Genomic DNA, 23827 nt, shown 5'->3' on the forward strand with positions numbered 1-23827 from the left:
TACGTCCCGCCCCACAAACGTAATATGTTATGGCGCGGGTAAAACGTTTAAATATATATAAGTGCCAGTAAAACGACCTAATTGAGGTAAAGACAGCCATTCACGTTTTGTGTTTCTGACGTTGGTTTATAAATATAGCACCGTCTGGCTAGCACAATTTATGTATTATCCAGATAGTACATTTTTGTCAAAGTAAACTGTGTAACAAAATATTCATCAACGAGCGTAGATTAAATAGAATATCACGTAAGTAGTGAATTCCATTTGTCCGCAATATTTATGCGTATACGTAATCCGTAATGTGTACTCCGTAACAATCGCTTTCTATATAAATATGTTGAGTACATTCCAATTATGTGTCTCTGTATGCATGTGTTTATTCGTCTGATTATCCAATCACTCAATGCTTTATTAACAGGTGGACTTTATATTAGATTCTATATCTTATCTTTTTCTGCAGGGTTTACAAATCCTTTGAATTGATATATAATTACTATAATAAAGCATCCTAAGTCATATAAACCCATACCACCTTTCATTAAAAAACAAATTGCAAACAGTTCTATGTAAATAAAAATCGTTTCTTGACAAATTATCATCAAATATATTGTATACATTAAAGCTCATTTTAATATAGGGATGAGCTTAAAATACCGGAACAACCAAAGTATGCAATGCCACCTGCATTGTTATTAGTAATCAATACAATAATGCAAATGCAGAACTGCCCTTTACCTTGACTTTGCTAAGTTGTTTTCATATCTGTATTAAAATAACATTTAATCTATGCAGTTTGATGATAATTTACAATAATAATAAGAAACTTTTATTTTATTTACACCAATAGTTTTTAATGTGCTATGCGAGTTGGTATGGGTTTAAAACAACTATTTGTTTTATCAACTTTCTTTAATAATACCTAAAATAATAAATTTACTAATGTCATTACCATTATTACCAACTCCATCTGAACAACTAATCCAAATATTAAATAAAAGATTTTATAGTTTTATATGGGAAAATAAAGATGTTCTTGCATAATGAAGCAAATATCAGTGTAGTAAATTGGATGATTATTAATATAAAATATTAAATTTATTCTATGAAAATACAAAAACAAAAGTTGAACTTACGATGACTACAATGGACAATTAAAGACTAATTAGAAATTCAAAGGTGTGTTCCGCTTAAAAACTGTGAATACGAATATTTTGAAAAATATTGGAAGAAATGGTATAATTTATTTATTGACCATTTTTCATGAACCTTTTCAACTCTAGTTTAACATAATGGCTTAGACACAAACATTAAAAGAGAAACTTTTCTGCAACGTTATTCTTTTCTCTCTCTTCTGCTATTTCTTTTTTCCTTTTTTAATTCTCTTCTATCTTGCTCCCAGAAATAATTAAAACTAATTACTAACATGTATGAAAACTGAGGGAGGGGTGAGTAGGTGAGTGGATGTGAGAGTTTTTGAATGCAGTATATGTTTTAAATATATGTGTATTCTCTATATATATTTGAAATATATTTTTAATATTTGTAAGTCAGTGAGGTCAGCTTAGAGTTTCCCAACACAGACACTGCCAAATATTTCTCGGGACAATAAAATTTACTTTTAAAAAAAATTAAAAAATTAAAAATTAAAAATTAAAATTGAAACAAAAATAATTTAAAAAAAACTTTTAACTTCCTTCATGAAAGAATTGCATACCAATACAGCGGTTCCCTTTTGTTGCAAACGGACTACAGACTCCAATCATTCATAGTTCAAAACATTTTGGGTTGTTGTTGAACATGCAATCAAGTTCCCTTTTGTTGCAAACGGACTACATACAACAAATATTTATAGTTCAAAACGTTCTAGGGTGTCGTTAAATATACATTCCTCTCCTTTCGCTATATATTGTGACGTATACCAGTGGTAAAGCGCTCACTTGGTGCGCGGTCAGTCTAGGTTCGAATCCCCGTCGCTGGACCCATTGGGATATTTCTCGTTCCAGCCAGTACACCACGACTGGTATATCAAAGGATGTGCTATGTGTTAACCTGTCTGTGGTTTGGTGCATATAAAATATCCCTTGCTACTAATGGAAAATGCAGCGGGTTTCCACTCTATGACAGTGTCAAAATAACCAAACGTTTGACATCCAATAGCATGATAATTAATAAGTCAATATGCTTTAGTGGTGTCGTTAAACAAAAGATACCTCTTCTCTAGATATCAACGAATGTACCATGGACAATGTCTGCGATGCCAACGCTGTGTGTTCCAACACTGACGGCAACTACACCTGCATGTGCAACAGTGGCTACACCGGGGATGGCAAAACCTGCACCAGTAAGTAGGAAGCGGAATACTGCGCATGTGCGGATAGAGGTGGTCATGTTTTACAAGCTGCATTTGGCCTCAGACCACAATTAATTTCGCTATATGTTTCTATATAGCCTTAGTGGCTATAACATTTTTATTAATATCAGCAGGCCCGTAAAGTTTTGTATGTACCTTTGCCTGCATGGGGGACACATACCATGCAAAGGACAACCCCTGTTGTCCAGCTCTTTCTCCCAGCATATTGGTTTAAACAGACACACCCTCTAAACCTGGCCGGAGTACACCCATTTTACACAAAAAGCACTACTTTAGCATGGGCCGGAATTACCACAAACAAGTCTTCAATGTCAACAAGTTACACATGTTTACAAACTACATGCTATCCCCTGTCACTTCAGTCAAACAGTTGCCACTTCATAGCTGTCTGCCATGAAATAATCAGTCAAACAGCAGACTACTTGCGCGGTCAAATTTCCGGATTTTGGACAACCAAATGGGAAGATAACTGTAATCTGAGGCCTATCAGTCCATTCCCCGCCCCCCCCCCCCCTAAAAACTGGCCCACACTAATGCATATCAATGATATACATATTAAAGCAATGCTCAGTAAGTATCGGGATGTCACCTTTAAACTGAGAGTATATACAGGCTGTGTTAAAACACCTACCACAGTGCCTTGCCATGGCCAATTTTAGCAATGGAATCTTGAGGGACACCAACTTCAAAATGTAATCATTTTATCAAATGTTGGAATTTCTTCATACAATGAACAGCTATTTTTTCTTCTACGTATGTTCTATCTGCACAGAGTTGTCTTGGAAAGATTTTGAAATATTTAAAGGAAAAAAAATCAATCATTAGATTTTACTTCATTTTTATTGAAATATTAAACTTAAATTTAAATTTTTGAAATTTAAAAAAAATTAAAATCTGAAACTGTAAAATTTTGCATTTTAGATATGATAAGTGGAAGCTTATTAAAGATATGGTGACTGAATTCATGGAACATTATTAGAAATGTGTCAGAGGGATGGTGAAAGTCACAAAATTGGGGCCATTTGCAACAAATTTGTACACACTAATTTCAGGGAAAATTAGACATGATAGGCCTCAGATTCAATTTTGACCTGCTGTATTTACTTAATCTACTTCATTTACTGTATTAGACATGTAGCCAGTTTGTAAAATGCAAAACAGTCCATATAAATGCATATTAATACGAATATGCCCTACAGATGTTATTTAGGTATACACCATAATATGTTTTTTGTTGACGACAACTTTGAAAATGAAGATTTTGTCACAATATGCTGATACAAATCCTACCAAGAAGTACTTGCACCATCTTTTTCAGTTCCCAGTGATAACTGTTAACAAGTGTAATCATGTGCCAGTGTGTTGGATACCTCAATGTAGTATTTCTTGATTGGTAGGATGTTTGTAGTAATGACCACTGAATATGCATTATGGATTATTCTGCCATATGTATTACAAGCCAAATGTTAACCTTTTTGGCACATTTTCTGCAATAAACTTGACAAGTGTACCAGCATCTGCTTACTGAACACAATAAATACATTCAGACAACATAGAATATTAGCCTATTACATTTCTTAAGGATAAAAGACCAGTTTTGAAAAATGACCGAAGTGTGTAATTTACATAAATGTAGGTGAAATGTATTATTAGAGTACTTAATGTTGTTAAAAACTGTATACTATTTATTTAAAGTGTTTAATTACATTTAGTAGTGATATATTTATTATATTTAGATCTTCTGTCCAATTGTAATAATTGAGAAACTCATTATCGACCAATAAAATCCAACTTTTGCTCTTTTTTACCAAATTATTAGCTCAAAACTGTTAAAAAATATTGCAACAACATGTAGTAACATCAGAGGTCATTTTATGCTCTTTTGGAGGATATTCAAATTTAAAAGTTGAAAATTTTAATTTTAATATTTAATAAATTCAAAAAAAATGTTTTTTGATTTAATAAAATATTTAGAAAATAAATTTTATTTCATTACAGTATCAGTTAGTGTTTAACAGAATGAAGCAGTGTAGACCGTGTCTAGATGGAACAATATTACCAGTTGGTTTTAGTCAAAATACACATTCTAGAGTAACTTATTTTCTTGGATATAACGTGTATTCCCACGCAAACGTAATATGCTATGGCGCGGGTAGAACGTTCACAAATATAGTATTTACCGGCTTAAGTCACGAAAATTGAAAACAAATCCCTGTCATCCAAAACATCATTCACCGGGAACAGGAAAACGTGTACCTGTATGTACTCATATACATGTTTTATTTCTGTCTCTCTGTGTGTTTGTAGCAACACGTGTAGTAGTTACTACTCTGCCTGTAACGCGAGTTACACCGGGAATGGGAAAACGTGCACCAGTACGTACGCATATACATGTCTCATGTCTGTCTGTCTTTCTGTCTGTCTGTCTGTATCACATCACCCCACCTATGGGCCGGTTTCTGTCTGTATGTCTATCTGTATCACATCACCCCACCTACAGGCCACTTTCTGTCTGTCTGTCTGTATCACATCACCCCACCTACAGGCCAGTTTCTGTCTGTCTGTCTGTCTGTATCACATCACCCCACCTACGGCCCAGTTTCTGTCTGTCTGCATCACATCACCCCACCTACGGGCTAGTTTCTGTCTGTCTGTCTGTCTGTCTGTATCACATCACCCCACCTACGGGCCAGTTTCTGTCTGTCTGTCTGTATCTCATCACCCCACCTACGGGCCAGTTTCTGTCTGTCTGTCTGTATCACATCACCCCACCTATGGGCCAGTTTTTGTCTGTCTGTCTGTATCACATCACCCCACCTACGGGCCAGTTTCTGTCTGTCTGTCTGTCTGTATCACATCATCCCACCTACGGGCCAGTTTCTCTCTGTCTGTCTGTCTGTATCACATCACCCCACCTACGGGCCAGTTTCTGTCTGTCTGTCTGTCTGTATCACATCACCCCACCTACGGGCCAGTTTCTGTCTGCCTGTCTGTCTGTATCACATCACCCCACCTACGGGCCAGTTTCTGTCTGCCTGTCTGTATCACATCACCCCACCTACGGGCCAGTTTCTGTCTGTCTGTCTGTCTGTATCACATCATCCCACCTACGGGCCAGTTTCTCTCTGTCTGTCTGTCTGTATCACATCACCCCACCTACGGGCCAGTTTCTGTCTGTCTGTCTGTCTGTATCACATCACCCCACCTACGGGCCAGTTTCTGTCTGCCTGTCTGTCTGTATCACATCACCCCACCTACGGGCCAGTTTCTGTCTGCCTGTCTGTATCACATCACCCCACCTACGGGCCAGTTTCTGTCTGTCTGTCTGTATCACATCACCCCACCTACGGGCCAGTTTCTGTCTGTCTGTCTGTATCACATCACCCCACCTACAGGCCAGTTTCTGTCTGTCTGTCTGTATCACATCACCCCACCTACAGGCCAGTTTCTGTCTGTCTGTCTGTCTGTATCACATCACCCCACCTACGGGCCAGTTTCTGTCTGTCTGTCTGTATCACATCACCCCACCTACGGGCCACTTTCTTTCCTCTCCACTGTCTTTTCCTTGCTCTTCTTTCTTTGCGGGGGCGGGAATTAGCTCAATCGGTTGAGTGCTCGCTTGAGATGCTTGCGTCGTAGGATCGAACCACCTTGGTGGATCCATTCTGCTGATAGTTTTGTATTCTTATTCCAACCAGTGCACCACCACTGGACAAAGGCCGTCGTATGTGTTTTCCTGTCTGTGGGAAAGTGCATATAAAAGATCCCTTGCTCCATTAGTAACAAATGCAGCAGGTTTCCTCTGGCGACTACTATTCAGATTAAAACAAAATTGGACACCCAATAGCTGATGATTAATTAATCGATGTGCTCCAGTGGTGTCGTTAAACAAAAACAAAACGTTTTTTCTTTCTTTGCCTTTTCATAATGCATTTCAGCAATGATGCAAAGCTCAGCAGATGCATGTGCAGGAATTTATGCAGGTGGGGGTTCCAAACAGTAGCGAGCGAAGTTGCTGGGGTAAGAAGGTTCGACCCCCAGAAACCCAACCCTGCACAAGTGCCTGCTCATCCATGTCTTGTATTTACATAAAATCTTTGTTAAATCGTTGTTAAAATTTTGTTATAGGTGTAAAATAATACATATTTGAAATGTATGAATGACATATGTATTCATGTACATTAATCTCTTTCGTGTATTTAAGATTCTTTTTCAAACTTTTTTCAGGAGTCTCACGTGAGTATAAGCAGATCTTTGTAATACAGATGCCGTCTTTGTACTATTTGTGACTAACAGATTAAAATATAGAACACCATAATGAAACACCGACGCGCTGTGGTTTTGTCTATAAAATATTTCTCAAAATAGATATGAAACATTTACCTTTTATTAGTTAAAAAACCATTAACTCCATGTTGTGTTGGAATTATTGACAACAAATTTTATATAAATAAAGAAATAAAGAAACAAACATTTGGGTTCTAACAGACTTATCTTACCCTGGATTACAATTATGCTGAATAAGTTTTTCAAATAAAATATATATTATTATAAGAATGAATCTAATTTCTTTAACTGGATAAATGGTTCCAAACTATAAATTGTAACGATAATTTGTCACAATTTCAGTCTTGCCATTTAAGCTCATTGTTTGTTACATGTTACATGTCATTCTAGCCTGCAGTTCGAACCCGTGTTTACACGTACGCACGTGCTACGATCTGGATGAAGACTATGTCTGTGTCTGCCTTCCCGGTTATAATGGAAAGAATTGCAAAACTGGTGAGTTAATACAAGTCAGTAGGCATGTTTTCTACTTGTTCGTCTCCAAATTCTTCTTCTTCTTCAAGCACTCAGATAGAGACCCCAGTAGGTCAATGATATGAAGCTATCCAATGTAGTTCTCTTCATGTGGCTCAGTAGTTTCTGCATCAGGGATTCATTTGAAGATCACACGCCTTTCCTTTGACCCTAGTATTTTGTTTTTACCCAATGATATAAGAAAATGTTAATTCATTCTGAGTGAACTAAATGTTTATTCGGTTCATTATTAATAAATGTTCTTGAAAATTACTTACCTGCAGGACTGAAACAATCTAGTGATTCCTTTATTTTTTATTTTACAAAAGTTTTTAAACTCCATTGTTATAACCTAAAGTTGGCTTCTTTGATGACTGCCCAGTATGCTTGAATGTAGTCCAGACCCTGTTCATTGTTATCTAATATGAAATGGATTTTTCTTCTTCACTAGATATGAACGAATGTGTGAACAAACAGCTATGCGGTTCGACTGCTGCGTGTGTGAACACAGTGGGATCCTACAAGTGCACCTGTCTGACTGGATACAGTGGATCTCCGTGCACAGGTAAAACTCACTCAAACATGTTCATAGTAATGTTGGCAATACCTAGTGGCGATTTCTCAATACATGAATGTAATTAAACCATCCAGGAATATGTAACACTTCATGGCAGGAATGTAGCTTCACTTGAAGGAGGTGGGGGAGTATGTAGCAGTTAGTAATGATATAAAATGTTCTTACAGGCAGTAGTTAGTGGGAATTTCATTGGTGGTTTATTAGTTTTGCAATTATAAATGTGAATCAAGAGTCTTGTGAATCCAGCTGTTATCAACAGGTGGTCTTTATATTAGATAATATATACTATCGTTTTCTGTCTGATTTACAAGTCCCTTGAATTTGATATATAACTATTCCAATATATCATGCTCAATCTTATATAAACCCATACCAACTTTCATAGCATTTATTTACAAACAGTTCTATGAAAATAAAAAAAGGTTAATGCATTGTTACTAGTAATCAGTACAATAATGCAAAGGCAGAACTGCCTTTTACCATGACTTTCACAAGTTGCTTTCATACCTGTATTAAAAGAACATTTAACCTATGCAGTTTGATGATAATTTGCAAAGAAACCTTTTTTATTTATCCGGATATCTTTTTTAATGTGCTATGCGAGTTGGTATGGGTTTAAAACTTAATATGTTTTTATGTCAACTTTCAACTTTCTTCATTAGAGTTGCATGCCAATTCATCAGTTCTCTTTTGTTGTAAACAGACTACACACACCAAATCTCTATAGTCACAAAACGTTCTGGGGTGTCGTTAAACATACATTTCGGTTCTCTTTTGTTACAAACGGACTACAAACACCAGCTAACCATTGTTCAAAACGTTTTGGGTTGTGTTTAACCATACATTCCTCTCCTTTCTCTAGATATAGACGAATGTAGAATGGACAACGACTGCGACGCTAACGCTATGTGTTCCAACACTGACGGCAGTTACACTTGCACGTGCAACAGTGGCTATACCGGGGACGGCAAAACGTGCATAGGTAAGTAGGAAGCAGAATACTGCGCATGTGTGGGTAGCGGTAGGCATGTGTTACGAGCTGCAGTTTAATTTCATTAAAGCTGAAATACTCAGTTCCGTTTATTTGCTCAGTTTGAACTTTCGCTTTAGAGTTTCTGTAATGGTTAGGCTGGGTTTTTCACCAAACCCACACAGACACGCACTTTTTCTGACAGACATTTGCTATCAGCAGAACACGTTTTTATCAAAACAGAAACTAACACTAAATCTAATGGAGTTCTGTATTGAACATATATTATCAGTTTTTCGTCATCAATCTTCTTGTAATATCTGAAGAAACTGAAGGAAACAACCGTACATGTTCTATTCTGTGTCGATCTGTTCGTGTCCGTGCGAGTATGTTCATAGTTTGTGGGAACAGCATATCACATGCAATAAATTTTCTGTCGGTTTATAAATATAGCACCTTCTAGCTACGATAATTAATGTATTACCTCGAGAGAAATTTTTTTGTCAAAGTAAACTGTAACAGAATATTCACAAACAAGCGTAGATAGCTTGATATAAAATAGAATATCACGTAAGACGTCAGTTTTATTTATCCGCAATATTTATGCGAATAAGTAATCTGTAATGCGTTATCCATAACAAAACATGCACCGGTAAGTAGGAAGCTGAATGCTGCACATGGGCTAGTAGCAAGACATTGAAGCTAAAATCCTTTTTTCTTTTTTCTTTTTTGTTCATGTTTTATTGTATTTTTTGTATTTTTGTTTTGGTTGTTTTGGAGTGGGGTTTTTTAATAAATAGTTTATTGCCCCAGAAATATGTTATGATATTGTCAGGGTTGGGGCCCTGAATTCACTACCTTACAAAATACATAGCAAACAATATACAAATATATAAAAAAGGAGCAGTGACAAAAGTGGAAATAAAAAGAAGATTGAAAAGAAAACTTAAAATGAAGTTATAGATATACTTCCAAACTGGCTTCATACTTAAAATTATACACATAACAAAAGTACTACGTGTTTCAGTTGTGGCCTTCTAGAACTTTTAACCATGGTTCCCAATTGTCGTCGAATTCTGTATGTAAACAGTTTTTGTAATATATGTATTTTTCTATTTGTAACTTATCTTTAATAAAATTGTTGATACCAGTTTCATTTGTACTCTTTCGTAATTTTGATTTGTATATGTAATATTTTACGTTAACAATTAACCAGTTTACAAATATATGTATATGTTTACAAATAAGACTGTGTTCGTATTCAAATGGGTATAATCACCTGTTTGTAATAACCATTTTTCTATAATACTTTAGGACAGTCATAAAATAGATGCTACGGTGTTTCTGGTTTATGTGAACAAAACTTGCACATACTAGAATCAATCCGTTTTATTTTATGTAAAAAGGTATGTGTTGGTATAATTCTATTGTACAATCTGGTACTGAGACCACAACATCGTTGGGTCTTTTAAAAAGCAAAATGGTAAACTATAATATTTCGCCCATAATGAAGAGGTAAAATCACACCCTTCCGCTGAATATTTCATTTGTGATGTAGGAACTATAGATGATTGATTTAGTAGTTTGTAAAAGATTTTACTTCCCAATTGGTCTTTTAGAAAGAATTTAATTTTCGATGGAAATATTGGATTTTTGCCTAAATTGAATGTTTAATTACTTGTATTTATTATACGACGCATAAAGGATTTGACAGCCGTTAATAACGAGGTATATTCTAAAACATTTGACCTTATGTTATATTTTGCTTTAAAGGTATCAAATTTCATGTATCGTCCTTCGTCATCTAATAAATCGTATATAAATAATATACCTTTTTCAATGTAGTGTTTATAAAATATTGTTTGGTTTTTTTGTCTATTAATATGTTATTATTATACCAAATATTAGAACTTAACAAATCATCATTATTAAAGCCGCGTTTTTGTTGAAGTATTAGCCAGCTATTTAATACATCTTTCCAAAACAAATTAATAATTTCAATAAAATTATCCCTATATATTATAAATTGTTTAGTTGTTAAGCCTGTTGCAGATTGAAATAGAGTTGTCCAATTGGATCGTGATAGAAATAATCCTCTTATCCAAGTCAATTTCAGTGCTGTTGTAACATTTACAACGTATAACATTTTAATACCCCAAACTGGTAATCTTGCATTAAACTTCACGTTTAATGTTATACTTAGTCCAGTTTGTTTGCTCAGTTTGAACTTTATGTTTAGAGTTTATGTCAAGGTTAGGCCGGATTTTCACCTAATCCGCACAGATGTGCACTTTTTATGACACACGTTTTCTGTCGGCAAAACAAGTTTTTACCGAAACAGAAAAATAGCACTAAATCTAATGGAGTTCTGTATTGAACATATCTTATCAGTTTTTCATCATCAATCTTCTTGTAATATCAGAAGAAACTCGCGGAAAAAAACGTGCATGTTCTATTCTGTCGGTCTGTGCGTGCCCGTGCGAGTATGTGCGAGTATGTTCATAGTTGGTGGAAACAGCATATCACATGCAATAAATTTTCTGTCGGTTATAAATATAGCACCTTCTAGCTAAAACAATTTATGTATTATCCAGAATTTTTGTCAATGTAATCTGTGTAACAGAATATTCACAAACGAGCGTAGATGGCTTGATATAAAATAGAATATCACGTAAGACGTAAATTGCATTTCTTCGCAAAATGTATGCATCTACTTAATCCGTAATGCGTGATCCGTAACAATCGTTTTTTATATAAATATGTTGAGTAGATTCCAATTATGCGTCTCCGTACGCGTGTGTTTACGTGTCTCATTATCTGATCACTCAATGCAGTATTAATAGGTGGACTTTATATTAGATGATATATATTATCTTTTTCTGCTGAATTTACAAGTCCCTTGAATTGATATATAACAACTATAGTAAAGCATGCTAAGTCGTATATATATACCCATACCAACTTTCATTAAAACAAATTGCAAACAGTTCTATGTAAATAAAAAAAAAAATTCTTGACAAATTATCATCAAACATATTGTATAGATTAAAGTTCATTTTAATATAGGGATGAGCACAATACTGGAACAGCCAAAATATGCAGTTCTACCTGTATTGGTATTAGTAACCATTACAGTAATGCAAAGGCAGAACTGCCCTTTACCCTGACTTTTCTAAGCTGCTTTCATACCTCTATTAAAAGAAGATTTAACATATGCAGTTTGATGATAATTTGTAAAGAAACTATTTTATTTACACCGATATTTTATTTAACATGCTATGCAAGTTGGTATGGGTTTAAAAAATAATAAAACAATTTTATATCAACTTTTAACTTACTTTAATAATACCTAAAATAATAAATTTACTAATTTCATTACCAACTCCGTCTGAATTTATATATATATATTTTTTTATATGGGAAAACAAACCAGAAAAAATCAAACGTGGAACAATAATTCAAGATTATCAAAATGGAGGATTAAGAATTATTAATATTTCAATCTATATAAAGCCTTAAAATCAATATGGATAAGAGGACTACTTACAAATGATTCAAAATGGATACATCTTTTTTCATCCGTCACAAATGTATCAATGCAGGATTTAATTATATATGGGGATCAAAAAGTAAGAAAAAGCAAAATATAAGTAATCCTTTTTGGAAAGATGTTCTTAAAAGCTGGAGAAAAATTCAATATGAAGAAATCATTGGATGTATAGAAGACATAGCTGATATCAATATTTGGTACACAATATTAAAACATAAAAAAACCTATTTTCTACAAAAAGTATGCTGAAAAGGGAATTATTTTTATAAACGATTTAATTGGTGTATATTGCGGCTTTCTGGTGAAGTATTATATAATAACGAATTTTTACATTATACGTCTTTAATTAAAGCAGTAAAATGTTTTTATTGAAAAATATGGAAAATAAAATTTTCAAATTCTGGATTTTTTCCTAATTATAAACCAGTTTATCCACAAAATTTAAAGCAGATTTTAAAAGAGAAACAAGTTGCAAAGAACAATATAAACTGCTATACAGTACACCAAAAATTCCAAAATCGCAATTAAAATATCAGGAAAAAGGTTTTCACTAATCATTAAGAGAATGGAAAATATATTATAGCATACCCTTTAAATGTACCAGAGATACAACATTGAAGTGGATTCAGTACAGAATAGTGCATGGAATACTCGCAACTAACTTTGTTTATATATACTATTCACAATATGGATTCCAATAAATGTACTTTCTGTAATCTGCTGCCAGAGACAATGGAAAACTTATTTTATGATTGTCATTTTGTTAAAGAACTATGGAAATCTAATGCAGATTGGATAACAAATACTTTGGGTTAACATATCGTTATCTTAGTTTGGCATAATAAAGCAAATAGCAGTGTAGTAAATTGGATGATTATTAATATGAAATATTATATTTACTCTATGAAAATGCAAAAACAAAAGTTCAACTTACTGTCACTTCAATGGACAATTAGAAACAAATTAGAAATTCAAATAAATATTATGCCTTAAAAATGTGAATACGAATATTTTGAAAAATATTGGAAGAAATGGTATAAGAGAACATTAAAAGAGAAAATTTGCTGCACCGTTATTCTTTTCTGTCTTTTGTAATATTTCTTTTTTCCTCCTTTCTTTTTTCTCTTCTTTCTTGCTCCCAGAAATAATTAAAACTAATTACTGACACGTATAAAAACTGATGTACATGACTATTTGTGGGGAGGGTGAGTAGGCGAGTAGGTGAGTGGATGTGAGAGTTTTTGAATGCAGTATATGCTTTAAACATGAATATATATATATATTTTTTTTTTTATTATTATTATTTTTTAAAGTACATTTTATTGTTCCCAGAAATACTTAGCATTGTTGTGAGCTCACTGACTTAAAATATTTTTATATATATATATATATATATATATATATATATATATATATATATATATATATATAAAATTAATAAAATATTTTAAAATAAAATTTAAAATAATAATAATAATAATAATAATATTAAAAACTTTTAACTTTCATCATTAAAAAATTGCATTCCAATACATCGGTTCCCTTTTGTTGCAAACGGACTACGGACTCCAAGCGTCCTTAGTTCAAAACAGTTTGGGTTGTCGTTAAACATGCAATCAAGTTTCCCTTTTGTTGCAAACGGACAACAGACGACAAATATTTATAGTACAAAGTGTTCTAGGTTGTTGTTAAACATACATTCCTTTCCTTTCTCTAGATATTGGGACGTATCCCTTTGGTAAAGCGCTCACCTAGTGTGCGGTCGGTCTAGGATCGATCTCCATCGCTGGTCCCATTGGACTATTTTTCGTTCCAGCCAGTGCACCACGACTGGTATATCAAATGTGCTAACCTGTCTGTGGCATGGTGTATATAAAAGATCCCTTGCTACTAATGGAAAATGCAGCGGGTTTCCACTCTATGACAATGTCAAAATAACCAAATGTTTGACATCCAATAGCCAATGAATAATAAATCAATGTGCTTTAGTGGTGTCGTTAAACAAAAGATACCTCTTCTCTAGATATCAACGAATGTACCATGGACAATGTCTGCGATGCCAATGCTATGTGTTCCAACACTGACGGCAACTACACCTGTATGTGCAACAGCGGCTACACCGGGGACGGAAAAACTTGCACTGGTAAGTAGGATGCAGAATACTTCGCATGTGCGGGTAGCGGGTGACATGTTTTACGAGCTGCAGGTTAATTTCATTGAAGCTGAAATACTCAGTCCCGTTTATTTGCTCAGTTTGAACAGATATTATCAGTTTTTCATCATCAATCTTCTTGTAATATTTTTATTTTATTTACATCAATATTTTTTCACCCAGTGCACCACGACTGGTATTTCAAAAGCCATGGTATGTTCTATCCTGTCTGTGGGATGGTGCATATAAAGGATCCCTTGCTACTAATGGAAAATGCAGCGGGTTTCTTCTCTTTTTGCTGCTGCTGCTGCTTTTGCTGCTGTTGCTGCTGCTGCTGCTGCTGCTGCTGCTGCTGCTGATGATGATGATGAGAAGGGTTATTTTCCCAACAATCCATGTTTACTTCACATGTGACGAGTTAGATCGCGAGGCCATACATACATTTTGGACAAATGTAACACTGATTCATCATATTGACTTTTGAAGGACTTGTTGAAATGATGATGACATCAGACCTTTTTGGCATATACTCTTTTGATAAATGTTCATCTGTTTTGTTTTGTAGTTTTCCATCCCGTACCACTCTGTTGTTGTCGTTGTTGTTGTTGTTGTATTCGAGCAAACTCGGAAGCTTCGAGTGCATGTTTCGAATCCGTCAATGAGAGTCTTCCAAAGTTAAAATATAAATATTTCTATTCAGTTAATGCTAAAATAATTTATCTACATACTAAACAAATCACCATTGGCTATACACGTTTTTATAGTTGTTCATTCGCGATACGTCTTTGTCTTTATTTTGCTTAAATACCTTTACGTGTGTTGGGTTTTATTTGGGCATTCATCCTAGACTGACAACTGGCCGACGTCTGGCCCCTGTATTTACCCATTTGCTAAAATTTATATTAAACGGTGCTGTAAAGGCTAGTATTCTAGGGAAGTACTCATGTTTAAAATGCGGTTATTTCGCCTAACATTAACACTTCGGATTTGTTGCAAGATATGTCCCCTACAGATTTCAAGTTGTTAACACAAAAATAATCGAATATTAAGAGAGTACTAATCAAATAAATGCTTATATGTCAGATTTTAAGCATTGCCTGAAATATGTGACCTTTTGACCTTTGGTGACCTACATAATGATATGATAATTATAATATACACACCAATATTGTGAGTCTCTGTTAATTTAAACTTAAGTCCATATTTGTTATCCCTACCCCATAATTCCAAAAATCTTGCGTCATGGTTCTCTTTAACCTCTCCAAAACCATAGTGCGTCCCTGTTTATCCAATGTTAACATTCATAATCCTAAAATATTGGTCCGAAACTGTTAGAAAAACATAGTTTAGTCAATTTGTGGAGGGCTGCAAGGTGGGCCCCTTCAGCCCACGGACTAATATTGTTTGATGTATGCACACCTACAATGCACAATTAACAATGTTAAAATAATGTTTCTCTATTTTAATCGTTATTCCAAGCCATCAAAATAGGATGGATTTGATTTTAAAAACAAACAGCCGAATTTACAAAGCTCGTTTTTTTTTATACGCAGAGTAGAAACTAAATATTTTAACTATTTTTAGCCTGTAATATTCGAACTCGTGTGTTAACGGTTCCTGCTATGACAATATTATAACTATTTTAGGCAGTAACTCGAAACCGTGTGTTAACGGTTCCTGCTATGACAATGTTTTAACTATTTTAGCCTGTAACTCGAAACCGTGTGTTAACGGTTCCTGCTATGACAATATTATAACTATTTTAGGCAGTAACTCGAAACCTTGTGTTAACGGTTCCTGCTATGACAATATTTTAACTATTTTAGCCTGTAACTCTAACCCCTGTGTTAACGGTTACTGCTATGACAATATTATAACTATTTTAGGCAGTAACTCGAAACCTTGTGTTAACGGTTCCTGCTATGACAATATTATAACTATTTTAGCCTGTAACTCTAACCCCTGTGTTAACGGTTACTGCTATGACAATATTATAACTATTTTAGGCAGTAACTCTAACCCCTGTGTTAACGGTTCCTGCTATGACAATATTATAACTATTTTAGCCTGTAACTCTAACCCCTGTGTTAACGGTTACTGCTATGACAATATTATAACTATTTTAGGCAGTAACTCGAAACCTTGTGTTAACGGTTCCTGCTATGACAATATTTTAACTATTTTAGCCTGTAACTCTAACCCCTGTGTTAACGGTTACTGCTATGACAATATTATAACTATTTTAGGCAGTAACTCGAAACCTTGTGTTAACGGTTCCTGCTATGACAATATTTTAACTATTTTAGCCTGTAACTCTAACCCCTGTGTTAACGGTTACTGCTATGACAATATTATAACTATTTTAGGCAGTAACTCGAAACCTTGTGTTAACGGTTCCTGCTATGACAATATTATAACTATTTTAGCCTGTAACTCTAACCCCTGTGTTAACGGTTCCTGCTATGACAATATTATAACTATTTTAGCCTGTAACTCTAACCCCTGTGTTAACGGTTACTGCTATGACAATATTATAACTATTTTAGGCAGTAACTCTAACCCCTGTGTTAACGGTTACTGCTATGACAATATTATAACTATTTTAGGCAGTAACTCGAAACCTTGTGTTAACGGTTCCTGCTATGACAATATTATAACTATTTTAGGCAGTAACTCGAAACCTTGTGTTAACGGTTCCTGCTATGACAATATTTTAACTATTTTAGCCTGTAACTCTAACCCCTGTGTTAACGGTTACTGCTATGATAATGCTGAATAGTACACCGGTATTTGCGATTACTGCGTATTTTCGAACCTTTTAATATTCGTTTATTGGGCAGATATTGACGTTTACGTTTGTAAATATTATTCTTATGTCAGAAAAGAGAAATATATATTATGTATTCAAACTTAATTAATAGAATCAATTAAACAAAGAAAAATATAAAATTTTAAACCTTTTTATATTAATTATTTAAATGAATACATTTTAGTAAAACTATATATTTTTCAAAACAAAGATGAAATATGAAAACAGGTTTTATTAGATTGGTTTGTGATACGAACATCTAACAAACAGGGTGAATTTACATTGTTTTATAATAACTGACATTGATTTGTTTCAGGGATTTATGAATTGTTTACTTTTGTAATTTACATGTTTTATTATGTTAATCATTTCTTTTTCAATTCAACAAATTGCTATTTATATACTGACTTTTTTTCCATTTCAGTACCAGGTCGTAAGTATTATACTTAATGAAATATCCAACAAATATCATTGATGTAATAGTTCTATCACTAGATCACAATTGTTTACACTAAACGGTGGCATCAAAACAGTATATAGCGTTCAAAGTCTGCTTATAGGAATAATATATACGTCATGACGTATATATACACATCATGATTTTTTTGACAACATGTTTCCTGTAATTTATCTGTTTGTAACGGCTATATCAGTAAGTGGGTCTAGACTGTGTGGAGCAAAGTTTATAGGAGTCGAGACATGCTCCACTGGAAAATGTATTGGAAAAAAACAAAAACAAATTTGCTCGAGCAATGGAGGGCCTGGGGGTGTCGTCTGCTGCTACGTTTATTATTTAATAAAACCAGGAGTGGGTACATAAAATCAAAAAAGAGCAACCCAGTTTATTTTTCTCTGCCATTCTCAAAGGCGGAGAGAAACTTTCATATGCATGTCATTTACTACTAACCACTAACCACTGCCGTGCCCAGGACAGCGTGCTATAACCTTAATTCAATATAAGCACAAAAGTAAGTTGAAATGTACATAATTTAGTAAACAAAGAATATTGTGTATAGGCAATCACAAATATTAATGAAGAAGAATCCCAAATTTCTCGATCCAGCCAGTTCTCCACAACTGGTGTAACAAAGGCCGTGGTATGTATTATCCTGTCTGTGGGATGGTGCATATAAAAGATCCCTTGCTGCTAATCAAAAAGAGTAGCCCATGAATTGGCGACAGCGGGTTTCCTCTCTCGATATCTGTGTGGTCCTTAACCATATGTCTGACGCCATGTAACCGTAAATAAAATGTGTTGAGTGCGTCGTTAAATAAAACATTTCCTTCCCATATATGAATGAGTCATGAATAATTTTCGTCTTAAAAGTGGGGTCGTTTTAATGTGTCTAGATACATATCTGTATAACAATGGCGAAAACGCCCAGAAATTATCTCCCCCTTAGAGGTCGCGTCGTTACTATACACCCTATAGTCTCGCTTTAAACAGCTGTTCGGTAGTGTGATTTGAAGCCACTGGTCGTATAAAATTACTTTGTCCACCACTGTACAAACAGGAAAAGTGGTCATATGTTTTCAAACGATGAGGCATTGCACAGAGTATGTCTGGACTGCATAACGGATCTATTGTATGACAAAATACAACAAAAAACAAACAGTTAATCGCTGGAAAACGAGACGTTTGTATGTCATTGCCAAAAACTTCCATTCTCGGTGTGAGGATTTTACATGTAATGGGGGGGGGGGGGGGGTCAATAATTATGTAACGCTATAAGGGGAGAGGAAGAGGCGGTGTATTCGATTTACGTAACATTTATCAAGACTATATGTTATTTCTATTCATTACATAGACCTAAAAAGTGGGGGGGGGGGGGAGGGGGTAATGGCGCGGTCGGTCTAGGATCGATCACCATCGGCGGACTCGTCCCAGCCAGTGCATTATGACTGGTATATAAAAGGTCATAGTATGTGATATCCTGTCTGTGTGATGGTGCATATAAACGATCCCTGGCTACAATAATTGTAACGGGTTTCTAAGGCGCGTGTGCAGGGATTTTAGCGAGGTTGGGGGTTATAAACTGTGTTGAGCGAAGTTTATATGGGGTCATGCTCCCCCAGAAAATATACTTCAATTTTGTTTAGCTTGGGCAGGTAAGTGTTTCGTTCCCGAATACCCTGCCCTTTGACATATATCCGTTTCCTCTCTAAGATTGTATGTCTAAATTACCAAATGGTTGACATCCAAAAGCCGATGATTAAAAAATCAGTATGCTCTAACATTGATGACGTTAAACAAAACAAACTAACTTTACCCTTTCCAAACGAAAGAATATTTATTTGAATTTTTCGATTTTAACACTCGTAAAATTAAGAAGTGAAAACGTTCAATGTCTACTCTAGTATATATATATATATATATATATATATATATATATATATATATATATATATATATATATATATACATGATCAATGTGTTATACAAACTAAACTGTACTAACACGTTATAAAATATTAATTCTGAAATAGGAAGGTACGATTTTCGATAATACGTTGTCAAGATCAAGCCGGTTTTATCAAAAGACTAGTACCCAATCCTCAAACGCACGTGTTAACTGAAACTGACAACAGGTTGTCGCTTGTGTTTTGCCAAGCAATGGCGGTATATGCGACGAATCGAGCGTATACTTTTGACGATCTCCGTTCATAGTGAACACACACGTGTTTTTTAAAAGTGCATTTGAGCTCGTATTTCATATTTGTACATGATATTATAATATGGTAAACAGATACTGTAACTTTAAATATTTATATATTATTTGAATAAAATCTAGTTGAAATATTATATGTTCTTCCTATTATGTATGCTATGTGGACATTTGTTTATCGGCCCTCACCTCTTCCGCAGCCCCTAATACATAATTTGAAGAATAAAATCTTTTTTCGAGATATGCAAATAGTATATATACAATATAGACACAGAATAGTGAAGATGTGGTGTGTCCATTAAGGCGTAAAAAATTGTTTCTTGAAACCGACCCTACTTCAAAAAAAGGGGCTTACCCTAATTATTTTGTCTTATTATCATAATTAGATTCATAATTATGTCTTACTGCATCTGGTTTTAGAAATCCACATTTGTAAAATACCAGTATTTTGTTTCTTTAATTTATAATGTATTATTCTTACAGCCTTTGGAGAGAAAAAAAAGTATAATGTCTAAAGCAGTTTTCATTTATTGTTAATATCATTATCAGTGGAAATCATGGAAAGTCATGAATTTGCTTGGTAAATAAGTGTATGAACCATGATTAAGATAATTTACAGTGCACTTTTCTTAATATAAGTACTGAAAAGTAGAATATTTAGATACCAGTATGTCAAATACATTTATGTTAAAACAGGCTCAGAATTCCTATTACATTATGTCATTTTGTACACACAAAGTAAATTATTTGTATTAACAAATTATAAATATTGCAAAACAATAGTACTAATTCCATGTAAATGTGCATAAAAAAGCATTGTTATATTTCTACTTACATATAAAAAGAAAAAGAAAATTAAGAACAAAAAACAGTACAGTATATTTAATATTTAAATTTCCTATTTATTTTTCATCATTTGAAAATTTTAAGATTTATTTCTGTAATTATATGTATGTTATTGATTTTTTTATTTTATTACATGTATACATATATTTTATTTGTTTTAATTTATGATTTTACATTGAATATATATATATATATATATACAGTCAAACTCCGATAATTCGATCTTGAAGGGGACGACGAAATAGTTCAAGTTTTAGGGAGTTTGAGTTTTCGAAATTAATATATAAGAGTTAAAATTAGCTGGATGCTTTCGCTTAATATTGTACGAAGCGTGCACTTTACTGCCTACTTCTAAACTCTGAAAACTATGCATCGCCAGTTGAAAGGCGAATTAATATATAACTGTCACCCCACCCCTTTTGTGATACACTTATTTAGCGTATATTGTAAAAGTAAGTAATGATATAATGAATGTTGGTGTATTTTGCAGATGTCAAAACATGGCGGAACTTAACTAACCAATAAAACACTGAATGCCGAATAACACTTAGTAGATATGTTCACAAAATTATTTTAATAATTTTTATCATTTTAAATAAGAAAAATCATTAAAAAGCACTAATGCAAATCAGGAACTAACATTTAAAAAAGCGCTAACAATTATTACAGGTGCTCTTTGAAGTTAACCAGACTATATCTGAATTATGTACAGCGCCATGTACAAACAATGACACCCAAACACAGGATCAGTGCGTTCCGCGTAGCCGGCGATCTATTATTCTGTAATTATTACCTTAATCCTCGACAGCCCAGACCACCCGAGTCAGGCGCGCTTCGTCTGATTGACTTGATTGACAAGTCAGTCGTCTTTAAAATACTACCAGCAACGACAGTTTGATCAATCCACACGCGTAGTGTTTTTGAGGTGCATAAACAATTAAATCTTTATGGCGGGACTAAAGAATTATGTCGATAGATCGAGGTTATCGAGTGTTGGAAGTTTGAGTTTTCCAAGGTCGTTATTACCGGGACTGTCGCTTCAAGTTGAGAGATCGAAATTTTCGAGAGATCGAAGGTGGAGTTATCGAAGTTTGACTATATATATATATATATATAGCTGTGTGTGTGTGTGTGTGTGTGTGTGTGTGTGTGTGTGTGTGTGTGTGTGTGTGTGTGTGTGTGTGTGTTACCATAACCTTAATAATTTTGTTTGGGTTGGGTTGGGGGTTTTTCTTATTTCATTGAAATAATTTATTAAAAATAATTATGTTGACAAATTTGGTTGCATTTACACTACTCTGCAAACGAATAATTTGTGGTTTTAAACACGTATATCTTCATATTAAATCGCGATAACAAATATTGAATAGAACCTGGAAGTAAACAGCGAAGAATGGAATGTGGCGTTTTACAAATTAAAACTTAATTAAATGTTGTTACTGGGTTTTTTATTGCAAACACTCAAGTGTTATCAGTCAAATATGTAGACATTTAATGGTTTTGGCATGGTGAATATATGATAGAAAGTTGTAAGAACGGTAGGGAGTAGCCCACATGGTTGGGGAAAACCCACGATTTGACTGAACATTTAATGGTTTTGGCATGGTGAATATATGATAGAAAGTTGTAAGAACGGTAGGGAGTAGCCTACATGGTTGGGGAAAACCCACGATTTGACTGAACATTATCTTCTTTTTTTTTCTTTTTATTTAACCACCAACTGCGGAATTTCGTAGATTTTTATGATTTACTTTAATTTTTAGCCGTTCTACGCTTCAGTCACATACATGCACAAAATTAGGTCGGGAATAATGGAGTGGATATACCGATCGGTGCGTTACGACAATACAAATTTAGAAACCGGAATGTTGTATAGTGCACGAGCGCCATCTGTCGGAAAGTCTCTGATACTACTCCATTATAGATTTAGGCTTAGAATCTTGAGTGGAAAATAATTTACTTGTACGCAAAAACTAACGTATTGTGTTGTTCTTTCTGATAGCTTGCACTTCAAACCCCTGTCAAAATGATGGAGTTTGTACACCAAACGGAAATGACTATAGCTGCAAATGCACAAGTGTTCAGTTTAGTGGAAAGAACTGTGGTATGTCTTAACAAATCCTGGCTTTGTTTATTTGGTGGGTGTTTCGTAGGATGGCGGGGGGGGGGGGGGGGGGGGGTCTGGTGGGGGAGAGAGAGAGCTTTACGTTTAATATATACTCCAGTACCATTTACTAATACTACTCCTACTACTACTTCTACCATTACTACTACTACTACTACTATCACGACCACCACTACTACTACTACTACTACTACTCCTACCACTACCACTACTACTACTACTACTACCACTACCACTACCACTACCACTACCACTACTACTACTACTACTACTACTACTACCACTACCACTACTACTACTACCACTACTACTACTACTACCACTACTACTACTACTACCACCACTACTACTACTACTACTTCTACCACTACTACTACTACTCCTACCATTACTACTACTATCACTACCACTACTACTACTACTACTACTACCACTACCACTACCACTACCACTACTACTACTACCACTACTACTACTACCACTACCACTACTACTACTACTACCACTACTACTACTACTACTACTACCACCACTACTACTACTTCTACCACTACTACTACTACTCCTACCATTACTACTACTATCACTACCACTACTACTACTACTACTACTCCTACCACCACTACTACTACTACTACTACTACTACTACTACTACTACTACTACTACTACTACTACTACCCCTAAGACTACTACTACTACTACTACTGCTACTACTACTACTACTACTATATGTACTACCACTACTACTTCTTCTACAACTACTACTAATTCATCTACTACTACTACTACTACTACTACTACTACTACTACTGATACTACTACTACTATATGTACTACCACTACTACTTCTTCTACAACTACTACTAATTCATCTACTACTACTACTACTACTACTACTACTACTACTGATACTACTACTACTACTATATGTACTACCACTACTACTTCTTCTACAACTA

The 23827-nt window shown here is 34.4% G+C and overlaps 1 protein-coding gene across 1 annotated transcript in view; it reads left to right on the forward strand.

The window, feature by feature from the left end:
• The window catches only part of LOC121367652 (neurogenic locus notch homolog protein 1-like), an 81753-nt gene that overhangs the window by 55028 nt on the left and 2898 nt on the right, over positions 1–23827 (forward strand). Inside the window, exons 16-23 of the mRNA XM_041491946.1 lie at positions 2222–2341; positions 6599–6607; positions 7049–7153; positions 7623–7736; positions 8611–8730; positions 14292–14411; positions 17654–17662; positions 22744–22845. Coding sequence (XP_041347880.1) covers positions 2222–2341; positions 6599–6607; positions 7049–7153; positions 7623–7736; positions 8611–8730; positions 14292–14411; positions 17654–17662; positions 22744–22845 — 699 coding nt within the window. The remainder of the gene's footprint in view (positions 1–2221; positions 2342–6598; positions 6608–7048; positions 7154–7622; positions 7737–8610; positions 8731–14291; positions 14412–17653; positions 17663–22743; positions 22846–23827) is intronic.

Source organism: Gigantopelta aegis, chromosome 3 (genome assembly GCF_016097555.1).
Source record: "Gigantopelta aegis isolate Gae_Host chromosome 3, Gae_host_genome, whole genome shotgun sequence".
Taxonomy (NCBI): Eukaryota; Metazoa; Mollusca; class Gastropoda; order Neomphalida; family Peltospiridae; genus Gigantopelta; species Gigantopelta aegis.